A 12,043-nucleotide genomic window follows, 5' to 3' on the forward strand; every position below is an offset into this window, starting at 1 on the left:
GTAAAAAATCAATTGGATGAAATGTTCGTAAACAACAAACTATTCATAAGAAAGATTGACCGGTGAAGTAAATACTGTTTTCCGATTGAAAGGGCCCCTAAAGACTGTGGTGGTCTGGTTTCTGCTCATGTAGAAAGGTGATGGAGAACGTGAAGCTGAAGGGGAAAACTCCTTCATTTCTCTAGCTAAACCCCGTGGCGGTGTTTGTTAACCGATGGTGCTCATAGTTAGCTTTTGTTTCTCCTCTGCATTTTTTGTTTGCCTTGTAAACCAGGTGATCTCAGTGTACTCATGTTGCTTTCTATATAAAGCAGGGCAAGGAATTGCCTTTTCTCGAAAAAAAGAAAGGGACCCTAAAAGGGGGCGCCAAATTTAAAGGTCGCTACAAAAGGTGAAGAAAATACTTATGTCGCCGGATTAGCAACAAGTGCTCAAGCACAAGTAAGACATAAACTACACACTGGTAATGCATCTCGATCTCAGTTAGGAAAGGCAAAGATTACAACCGTGTTCAACTCAAACTATACATTTACGAGGGAAGGCTATTATTTCAACTCCTGAACTCCTTAGTAATCTCCGAACTATACTGGATGGGATTTGCTAGTTCTCAGCTAGCTGAGAACAAACTTTGTGCTCAGTCAAGTCTTACATCGTTTGATTTGCATCGTGATTTGTGTGCTAATCATGAATTGCAACATGAACTTTGATGATATTATCTGACTGAGAACAAAATTAGTTCTCAATCGATTGAGAAATAGCCATATCCATACTGGATTTATAGTACTTAGCATAAAAAGTTACTGAATGAAAGATTTAGTACTCCTTGATATGCCTCTGAATTGAACAGGTTTGCTCTGCCAATTAAAGTTCCAAAGTCCAAACGAACCAAAAAAAAAAAAAGAGAAACTGAGTATGTGAACATTCAGACAAGCAGGTTCAGCAAGTAGTGTTATTATTGTCTAAACTCTAAAGCGTCGTCAGTTCCTGCCCCTGGGCACCAGCCGTGCGCGGAGCGGCTTGGCCATGACTACAGAGAACTCCGTCTTCTCGGCGAGGTCTACCTCGTCACCTCGAACCTCCTTCCACTCGAACTCCTTGACCAAAACGGCCACGAAGTACTCCAGGTGCAGCATGGCGATGCCGAGCCCGGCGCAGATCCTCCTCCCTACGCCGAACGGCATCATCCTTATCTCCCTGCTGCCGGTCACGTCCACCCCCTCACCGTCGCCACCCGGCAAGAAACGCTCCGGCACAAACTCGGTGGGTTTCTGCCACTCTCGCTCGTCCCTGCCCATGTCGGCAACCATGAAGTTCACCGTGGCGCCCTTGGGGAACAGGTACCCGCTGATCTCGATGTCCTCTGCCGCCTTGTGCGCCAACACGAAGTGCCCCGGTGGGTGCTTGCGCAGTCCCTCCAAGACGACGGCCTTGAGGTACGGCATCTTTTTCACCTCCTCCTCGGTGACCTCCTCTGGTCCAGTCGTCGTCGCTTTGATCTCGTCGTAAAGATTTTCTTGGATGCGCGGGTTCTTGACCAGCTCGGCCATGATCCACTGCAGCGCGGTGGTAGTCGCGTCGGTGCCGGCGGTGAGGAACTCGGAGCAAAGATTGGCCATCTCGTCGTCGGTGAGCGCTCGGCCCCCCTCGTCGGGGAGCTTGATGTCGAGGAGGGTGTCCACGTACGAGTGCTCGAACGTCGTGTCAGCCTTCAGAGCGGCGGCTGCTCCGGCGCCTCGGTTGATCCGATCCTTGCGCGCCCGCCGAGCCTCAATCAGCGGCAGGAAGAGCTCCTTCTGCCGCCGCCGCAGGGCAAATCCCATCTTGAGACGGCGGCGGAAGAGGTGCTTGGTGACTGCCGGCCAGAACATGAAGACGCCCGTCTTGCGCGCAACGTACATGAGCCAATCGCGCTGCGCGGCGCCGATCGCCCGCACCGCGGCCTCGTCGAGCCTCTCTCCAAAGCACATGAGCACGAGGAGGCAGAACATGGCGTACCGGAAAGCTTCCACGACCATGACCCCGCGGGGCGGCGCCTGCTTGTCGGACTCCCGCAGCAGCTTGTCCGCGAGCACGCCGCGCACCCAGGAGCGCGCGGGCGCGAAGAGGCGGACGCGCGACGGGTGCAGAGTCTCGGAGACGAGGTTGCGCCGCAGGAGGCGCTGTTAGAGTAATCTTGTGTCTAGTCTACTTAGGTTTCCTAATTAGATGAGTTTTTCGTTGTTGCACTCGTATGTGAGGTTCTAGTTTATACCAGGAGTATAGGACTAGAGATCATGTATGAGTCAGGTTAGTTCTAGCCTAGTTTGTATTACGAGCAGTCCGGCTAGGACTCTGTGTCCGTGTGTGTTAGGTAGAGTCTCTCGTGTAGGATTAGCTGTTGGTTTTCATGTCGGTTTAGTGTAGGATCAGGCTAGGTCGGTGAGTGCTGCGTATATATATGCACAGGTCTTGTATCGTGAGTTGTACCGTGAGCAAGAAAAAAAAGAGAAAAGCAATAAAAAGAGAAAAGTTCAGAGGGTGCGACACGCATCCTTGGCGATAAATTTTGTCTCCGCGTTTGTTCGTCTAGTTTGATGTGATCGATCCGTGGGAGAATCCCAACAATTGGTATCAGAGCGAGGTCGAAGATTTGAAGCCACGCTTGCCCCGGGGAGGCGACCTGACTAGCGCCTCGGGGCGGGCGACCACCGCCCGGCGGAGCGGCCGGGTGGAGACGGCGAGCACGCTGTCGTCAGCATGGCGGTGGGCGATCGTTGCTCAGCGGAGCGACACGGAAGGGACATAAGGGTGCAGTCGTCGGTGAGGCGAGGTGGTGGATGATCGTTGATGGGAGAGGTGGTGCCGAGGTGTGGTACCGGGAGTCTCATCAAGATCATCATCCGCGGGTTTTCGTCAAGGTCGTTTTCGGAGGAGTCCAATGAGTCAAGGAGTCATCGTGCAAGTTGGCACGTCGAGTCGGCGTCGAGTCTGTGTGAGTCGTCGTTGTGTCCAAGTGCTCGTCTCTGTGAGGATCCGTTGCAGTTGAAGCGCGTCACGTTCGAGGAGTTGCCCGGGAGCAAGGATCAACGTGGGCGAAGACAAGGTGGCAAGGAGGCCATCTGCGTGTCTCGGCGAGGAGATCAAGCTTGACGTGTAGTGGGACAGTGACCGGTTAAATTGGTTCGACGTGAAGACTGTCTGTGTGTCAAGTCTTGCACGTTGCACGCGTAGATGCGACCGTGTGGGCTGGTAGTCCGAATCATGCGTTGAAATTGAGTCGACAAGCCGCGAATCTGCAAGGAGTCAAGATCAGAAGGAGTACAAGGAGATGATAAGTCAAGATTAGGGAGAGATTGTTAGAGTAATCTTGTGTCTAGTCTACTTAGGTTTCCTAATTAGATGAGTTTTTCGTTGTTGCACTCGTATGTGAGGTTCTAGTTTATACCAGGAGTATAGGACTAGAGATCATGTATGAGTCAGGTTAGTTCTAGCCTAGTTTGTATTACGAGCAGTCCGGCTAGGACTCTGTGTCCGTGTGTGTTAGGTAGAGTCTCTCGTGTAGGATTAGCTGTTGGTTTTCATGTCGGTTTAGTGTAGGATCAGGCTAGGTCGGTGAGTGCTGCGTATATATATGCACAGGTCTTGTATCGTGAGTTGTACCGTGAGCAAGAAAAAAAAGAGAAAAGCAATAAAAAGAGAAAAGTTCAGAGGGTGCGACACGCACCCTTGGCGATAAATTTTGTCTCCGCGTTTGTTCGTCTAGTTTGATGTGATCGATCCGTGGGAGAATCCCAACAGGCGCCATGCGGGACCATAGTTGGCGCGCGAGATGGTGTTGTCGCTCTCGCCGAGGAGAGCGCGCGTGGCCGGCGGGCGGTCGGCCAGCGCGGCGCCTCGCTCCACCAGGGCTGCGTGGGCAACGCGCCGGTCGGCCACGTAGATGGAGAGGCGGGATCCGGCGCGCAGCGACACGACGGGGCCGTGCCGCGCGAAGAGGCGCGTGAGGAGGGGCTCAAGGTCGGCCGAGGAGTGCCTCAGCCACAGGAGGCTGCCGAGCACCGGCAGGGCCAAGGGTCCCGGCGGGATGCTGCTGCCTTTCCTGGTTTTACCCGCGCCACGCTGCGCGATCAGGAGGAGGACGAAGGGGATGAGGAGGCAGGCGAGGAGCAGGAGCCATGCCTCCATTGTGATTTCCCGCTCGTTTGCTTTACCGCTTTGCTCTGCGCTACTCAGCTCCGTTATTCAAATATACTACTCGTACTAGTTTCTTAGCTCTAGACTGTACTACACAGAATCGTCGGTCGCTGATTTCATTTTATGTATTCATTGTTTTATTTTTGGATGATTGACAATGTCTGCTACTTCGATATACGGAGTAGAAAATTAGAAATGGCGGAGTTCTCAACTCTTCTCATGTGATCCGTTAGATGCATCCAATTGGCAGGGAGGGATCGGATGCGTCATCAGAAACAACAGCTAGGAATACAGTCCTCGTACTTCCTCCGTTTGAAAATGTAACATGTTTTAGATGATTATAAAGTAGACTAGTTACAATCTAAAGTGAGTAAACCTACATACTAAAAATAAACTAAATACAAACTAAAGTAAGTGAGCCAAAGAAAGTGCTTCAACTTCTACCTTTTTCAACAGAGGAGTAGATGATTAACATATAGCATTCCATACTTGCTGAAGAATACGGCAAACTACAGATGTCATACTATCCATGGTTTAAAAGGCGACGCCTTAACGCCTTGTGGTGGGGGTGCGCCTGGACGCGTAGGTGCTCAAGGCGCAAGGCGAGGCGACGCCTTCAGTCAAAGCGAAGCGAAGGAAAGGGCTCTGGCCAAGTATACTCCGGCCCAGTACCCCCGGCCCAACCAGCCCAACGAGACGGGGCTGGACGAGAGCTCAACCTCGACCTCTCTGTCTCCCACCGGAAACAGCCCCCGCAACTGCTGCCGTCGGAGGAGGCCATCCGAGATGGGGCAAGGAGAAGGAGGAGGCCGGGCGGAGAGGCAGCCACCGCGGCGCCCGGCGGTGCTGTAGACTCCTAGGACGCCCGGAAGGAGATGCCCGGAAGCTTGGCCGGAGGAGGAGGAGCTGGCCGCCGGAGAAGAGAGAGCTCCTCTCTCTCTCTCAATCCACTTGATTTAGGTCACGGTGTGTTCTCCTCCTTCTCTCATCTCTTTACCCTCTCAATCCCCCCCCCCCCCCCAATTTCCCTCCAATTTGGCCCCAATTTCACTTTTCCCGCCACCAGCTCTCTTTCCCGCTCACCTGTTGATGGCTTCCCAACGCGAGCAGAGCGTCCAGAAGCGAGGAAGGCGACGACTTCGATGCCTAGGCAAGGGAATCTGGACGCCTGTGTCAGAAACCAAAGGCGAGCCCAATGCCCTGCCCTCCTCGACCGCTCGGACGCCTAAGCGTCGCCTTTAAAACCATGGTACTATCTCCATGTCTGCGATATCTTTCTTTAGAAAATTGGGCGTGTATTAATCAGCGAGCAAGGTGAATGTTACAGACTCCCTTTCGGATAAGCAAACTCCACACCTGGAGGTACCGATCCAAGCAACACACCCCCACGCCACTCTCTAAAACTACAGTTCGCAATATTATGCGCAGCAGTATTACATTCTCTCTTTACTTTCTCAAATCTGACGTCTACAAAATTATCAAGCAGATTCTTTGCTTCCAGACTTCCAGTATGATCAACGATGATTCAGACTTGCATATTTCTGAGACTTCTACAGATGTCTTTTTTTTTTTTTTTTTTTTGAAACGGGGCAAAAACTTTGCCCCAATCTATTAATTAAGTGAAGAAGTTTAACATGAAAGTACATGCAAATGAATTACAAGGGATTACTCTCCCGGCATCATTCCGCCCAACCTTTTGGCGCCCGCAATAATCAAAAGCCTAGCCTCTCTCTTAACTCTATCAAAAACTACATCAAACGGAGCACTTTTATTGCGGAAGACCCTATCATTACGCTCATTCCACACCTCCCAAGAAACGAGGAGGGTGATGGAAGCCATGGCCTTGCGGTTTTTGGCGCTCCCCCCCGCCATGAATTGCCACCATTCGGAGATGGTGAAGTTTGTCGAATCATGTTGGACGTCTTCGGATATACCCAACCATTGCTTGACGGCGGTCCATAAGCGAGTAGTGAAGCGGCAATGGACGAAGAGGTGGTCAACGGTTTCCACACATTGTTTGCATAGGGGACAAGGACCACAATTTGGCCACCCTCTCTTCGCCAACCGGTCGGCCATCCAAAGCCTATTTTGATTCGCAAGCCAAGCAAAAAATTTGATCTTAGGCGGTGCCCAAGCCTTCCAAACCATCTTGTTCAAGGGGGATGTGGTGGAGCCGAAGAATCGCATCTCATCGGCCGATTTGGTGGAGTAGAGGCCATTTGCCGTGAGCTTCCAAGAAATCTCATCGCTCACCCCCGGGTTGAGATGTATGGTAGTAAGCCGCGTCCATAGGTCCACAAATTGCATGAAATGGTCTAAGGAGAAGGTGCGTTGTAGGTCAATCTTGGCAATCCAAGCATCTTGGTGAAGAGCTTGCGCCACCTTCCAATTCTTTCTCTTGGAGCTCTCGTAAATCAATGGTGCCACATCTATGGGTTTGTTCCGTCTAGCCAAGGTGCATGCCAAAAAGGAGTTTTCTTCCCGTCCCCAAGAGTGATGCAAGTTGCGGCATAAAACAAATCCATATCCTCGTTGGTGCGAACCAATCCAAATTTTTGTGGGATCTTTCCATTCAAGCCAAGGCCACCGTAGTCGAAGCGCCGCCGCAAATTTTTCCATGTGTAGCACCCCCAAACCTCCATACTTCTTTGGGCGGCATACCAATTCCCAATTAACCTTGCACTTGGCCCCGGTTGTAGTATTCTTGGCGGACCAAAGGAACGCCCTCTCGATCTTGTCGATGAATTTCATGGTGCCCGGAGGCATGGCAAGGGGAGTGAGGTAGTAGGTAGCTTGGGAAGCAATGACCGATTTCACTAGCGCGGTCCTACCCGCCGTGGTGATTAGATTCCCGTTCCATGTTGGGAGCTTTCCGGCACATTTGTCCTCAAGGTGTTGCATATCCCTTCTTTTCAAGCACCGAACCGAAAGCGGAAGCCCAAGATATCTCATCGAAAAGGTGGTGCGAGTGGCCGGCATGTCCTCAAGACGGGCGTCAAGATCCAAAGCCTCACAACGAATCGGAGCGACGGCGCTCTTTTGGAAGTTGGTGCAAAGGCCGGTTGCATCCCCGAAGTTTCCAAGAATAGTTGCTAAGTTTTGGATATCCTCTTTGAACGGAGCCACGAAAACAGCAGCATCATCCGCATAGAGGGACGTCCTTAAGATATCCCTCCGCCCCCGTAGTTTGTGGAGTAGCCCGAATATAGTTACCCTCTCTAGGATTTGAGCATATTATCTCCATGTCTGGGATATTTATCAGCCCATAAGCAAGAAAGAACAAAAACACCCAAATTGCAGATCAACCTCATTGCCTTCTACGATGCTCCCTCATCACTTATAGTCTTACACTAGCAGCAAACCTACAGCATACATATAATGGCTATTGCTCCGGTGTCCCCCCCCCCCCCCCCTCTCTCTAAACTTTGTTCTATTTAGACGGCTAGGATCTGCTAATATCCCTTCGTGGGTTGACTTAACATGTGTGTTTGGTTCATGGGCAAACATGTACGGGATGGGATGGGATAAAATATGTTTAATTAACGATTAATAGAAAATATAAATATGCCATTAACACACCGGTTAATATGTAATTAACGGGTCATTTTCCCTTTGTGGTGGAGGCCGGACCTAGCGGGCGGCCGCCTACCCGTGCCTAGCAAGGTCACTACCCGCACATACTTAGCGAGGCCGTTTCTTCGACTGGGTGTGGCGCAGACGTAGCAAGCTCGTTGCTCGCAACGCATGGAGGCCGTCGCCGGCGAGCTAGGGAGCCACGTTGAAAATCAAGCCCGCCGCTTACCGCGCCCTGGAGGTCGCCGATGTCGAGCTAGGGAGCCACGCGGAAAAGCAAGCCCACCGCTCGCCGTGACACCGCCGCTGAGCTGGGGAGCCACACATACGACGGTGGCAGGTGTCGGAGTCGCGTCGACGGCCATGGATTCTCAGGCGGCTAGTGAGATTAGTCATGAAATTCACGGATCATATGGTCCAGCCTTTCTCAGAAACATTCGGCTTTTGAGATGGGATCGTCCATATTTTCTGGTCACGAACCAAACACACGTTTACCACCTGAACGTCGTTCGCCGGGGGGACACCGGAGCACAGCCCACATATAATACAAATATTTTCTGGTCGCGCGAGCCAACATGCACGTTTACCTTTACTTACCACAAAGCAAGGAAAACAAAGGGAAACTACGATACATACAACCCCATTGCCTCGTGACTACGCAAGATTTGCACAACACAACTGGCAGCACAAGATATGCACAACCCTGGTGAGGCGTGGCCCGAGCTTAATTTCGGTAGGGCCCCAGGTCAGAAGCGTGTGCATAAGCATGCGCTTCCCAGCTGTATATATACACAATGTACCAACATGTAACATACAGGGCAGAAACATTGTCTATTAAGACCTGACCTCAGCGACCTTGCTAGCTGCATCTGACATCCTAAGATTGCAGAGCAATGCGTCACGTCCTGTAAGCACAATCTGGAAGAAGTCCCCGACTCGCTTAGACAGGGAGTCCAGCCCAAGCCGGAGCCCCTCAGCACTTCTTGACATGCTGGAGATGCAATCCAGTAGCTGATCTCTACCGTCTGGGGCACTGGTTTTCTCAGGAACCATGGGCGGTCCGCTACCTTCTAGGGCACTGGTTCTCTCAGGAACCATGGGCCGTTCGCTACCTTCTGGGGCATTGGTTCTCTCAGGAACCACGGTGCTGTTCTCATCGCTGATGCCATTTGTCTTATTTATGTTGTTGTGTTGGCTGATACTCTCAAGCATGATAAATTCATTGCTGCCGTGCCCCATGGTCCTGGTATCCTGCTTCAGTGCCATTTCAGCTTCTCTTGTTCCTTCATCTGTAGTAATCTCTGGCATTGTCAGTTCACACTCCTGGCCAGTGTTATCAGCCAGCTTAAGACTATCCTCAAGGCCTCCATCCTTTGAAGTGCTATCAGACATCACAACCTCCACTGAATGGATAACAGCACAAGCCAGGTTGTCATTCTTTTCTTTAAGCTGAGCAGTCCTAGTCAATTCATGAAGTTTCCTGGCACATGCTTCAACTTCTTCCAGCTCCTTTACAGCTGCAACGCTTTCTCTGGATAATTTCCTTCCGAGCTCCCTACTAATGGCAACATGAAGATCACTGAAGGCTTGTGACCAACCAAATTTGCGAGGAACACGCAAGTCCACCAATGGCTTGGGGCTACCTGACAGTGCAGCCACAAACACACTGCAGATAAAGACGGTCACAGCCTCAATTCCATACAAAGCTCTCATGAGGACCTTCCCCTTGGCAGAATTCTTGACCTTCATCAGACAAAGGCTCCCAGCAAGTTCCTGCAAGGCCGTCGAGCAGCTGTCGAGCCTAGGGCCTGCTGCGCCCACTTTGTCCATCCACTCCTTAAGCGATACCTCAGCTCGCTTGAGCTGCTCCAATGACGGCAAACCAGCTCCGGTGTCCAACAAATGCAGGACATACCGCACGAGCAGCTGCCCTTGGTCCAACCGAGCGAGCTCCGAGCTAAGCGCGATGCAGACGTCCAGCAGCTTCACACTGCTGTTCAAGTAGATGTCCACCCACTTCTCGTCCCAATCCGAGACGGGCAGCTCGAGCTCGGTTATCAGGGTGACTATGCTCGCGTGCAGCTCCGACAAGCAGTCCACCGCCAGCATCATCCAGGACAGGGTGAGGACCTCCACGGCATTCTCCGGCTTGAGCTTCCTCAAGCTCGAGGCCAGGGCGTCCTCGTACGACGTGAGCAGCGCTTGCAGCTTCCGAGGCAGGTGGGGTCCCCCCGGGAGGATGACCCGGAAGGGGTTTCCCACGGGGAAGAAGGACCTATGCCCGTCATCCGGGCGGCTCATTTCCTGCACCGCAATCAAAGAAGAATTCCTCCAATTAGAATGCCACATCATAAACACTACGGAAACAAACATTCAAAATATACTCCCTCCGTTCACTAATAGAAGATGTGTTGGAAAGCCAATCTACTTTGCTAAACATTTTATATTACTGAACATAGAAAGTACATAATGATTAGTAAACAGGCCGTAGACAACCAAGCAGTACATGTGGTGTCTGTCAGTACTCGGTAGCACTCTGCAGTGTGGAGACAGCACACGCTTTGTGGAATCGATTCCTTGATTCGCTTCACAGGTAAGATCATGTCCCAGCTACACACCCTAGCGGCACTTCACTCAGCTAAATGGAGCTCACCAACGACGGCAATCGCAGCACACGAAGAACTTCCTACCGCATCAGCCCTCATAAGTATGACGCCCATACAGTGAGCAAGCAAGGCTATCGAAATCAGGCTAACGTCCGGTGAGAATTCACGAATGGTGAAATAACACGACTTCTAATCGCGAGATCCACTAAGCTAGTGGAGAAATCGCACAAACTATAACCTACGGCCAACCTGATTGACCTAAGATTCGTCGAAACTTTCCCCCTGAAATTTGGGCAAACAGAACGATTCCCCCACGATATCAAAACAAGCAACAGATCGAGAAACTAGCGGATCATAGCGAGATGAGGAACTCCTCTTACCTCGATTCGGACGCGCGTGCGGATTCGGTTCGAGCTTGATTTGTTGGTTGGTGATTTGGGGGAAGTTGCGGCGCGCCTGGGTGCCAAAGCTGCGTGCTCTGTTTTTCTGCCGTTAGGTGCGAGGGTGGTGACTGGTGAGGCAGAGGCAGAGAGGGGCAAGTAGGTTAGAAAATGAGAGATGTGGAAAGTTCGAGATGCCGTTAGGGCTCGGTGGGTCGCCCCTCGCCCGGGCGCGAGTGACCCGTTGCCGATGGGCTCGGAAATGTTTTTCCGGGAGTGCTCAAGCTGGGCCATCTGATTGCGTTTGGTCGGCCTTTGTTTCTTTTGAAAATACCACACTTAATAATATCGTAACATCAGTTAAAAAAAAAAGTCTTCTAGATACAGTTTGGGTTCCCAAAAAAAAAGGTAGCACATGTAGCGAGATCTAGGTTCCCTGTACATGGAGAGTCGAAATTCGAAACCCTATTTGCCGCTTTGAGCGGCGCTACTCGATGTACACGTGTGAAGGCGACAAAAGCACAAATAACATTTAGAGGGATCTTCTAAATGCCTTCCGGAATTTCATCTATACACTTGAGCTCGAGGATATGTATATGCATGGAAGACACTATACTTGGAGCAATGAGCAGCTAAACACAATTCTAGACAATTTCGCCTCTGCGACAGGTTTATCCATTAATTTTCAGAAAACCACCCTAGCTCCGATGGATGTCGACAATAATCTCGCAGCTATCATAACTAACACCCTGGATACCTCCATCTCCTCCTTCCACAAACATACCTAGGACTTCCTCTCTCCGCTACCAAACTACCCGCCTCAGTGTTCCAACCCATCATCGATAATTGCGATCAATACCTAGCGGGCTGGTGCGCCTCACTACTCACCAAAAAGACAAGCTAGTATTGCTCTCTGCTGTCCTCGATACCCTCCCAACATATTTTATGTCATCCTTCCTCATCCCAATTTCTATAATAAAAGCAATTGATGCCCGTCGTAGAGCCTTCTTCTGGGCCGCTGAAGATACGTGCGCGGGGGTTCAATGTCTAGTTGCGTGGGATAAACTGTGTGTTCTGACCAGCAGAGGACGTCTTGGCGCAAAAAACTTAAATGCACAGAACAATTGCCTTCATCTGAAATTTTGTTCCTAATTCTTGCATTCACACAACCTACCATGGAAGCAATGGATTCTATCCCAGGAGCCACCTGGAAGCAATGGATTCTATCCCAGTAGCCAAACCCAAATACTGCCTCAAACCCATCTACCTCAGCAAGATCCTAGCAAAGCACCTAGACATGCTCATCCAGAT

At 51.1% G+C, this 12,043-nt stretch overlaps 1 protein-coding gene and 1 pseudogene across 1 annotated transcript; both read right to left on the bottom strand.

Moving 5' to 3' along the window:
- Positions 1-977: 977 nt before the first annotated feature.
- On the bottom strand, positions 978-4,164 carry LOC124649425 (annotated as a pseudogene).
- A 4,349-nt stretch (positions 4,165-8,513) lies between these two features.
- Positions 8,514-10,840, bottom strand: LOC124705906 (UPF0496 protein 4-like). Its single transcript, XM_047237591.1, has 2 exons — positions 10,733-10,840; positions 8,514-10,050 (listed from the first exon to the last, which is right to left on the bottom strand). Exon 2 carries the CDS (start codon positions 10,045-10,047, stop codon positions 8,581-8,583), a length of 1,467 nt encoding a protein of 488 aa, XP_047093547.1. The 5' UTR covers positions 10,048-10,050; positions 10,733-10,840; the 3' UTR covers positions 8,514-8,580.
- Between the last annotated feature and the right edge of the window lie 1,203 nt (positions 10,841-12,043).

Source organism: Lolium rigidum, chromosome 4 (assembly GCF_022539505.1).
Source record: "Lolium rigidum isolate FL_2022 chromosome 4, APGP_CSIRO_Lrig_0.1, whole genome shotgun sequence".
Classification (NCBI taxonomy): domain Eukaryota; kingdom Viridiplantae; phylum Streptophyta; class Magnoliopsida; order Poales; family Poaceae; genus Lolium; species Lolium rigidum.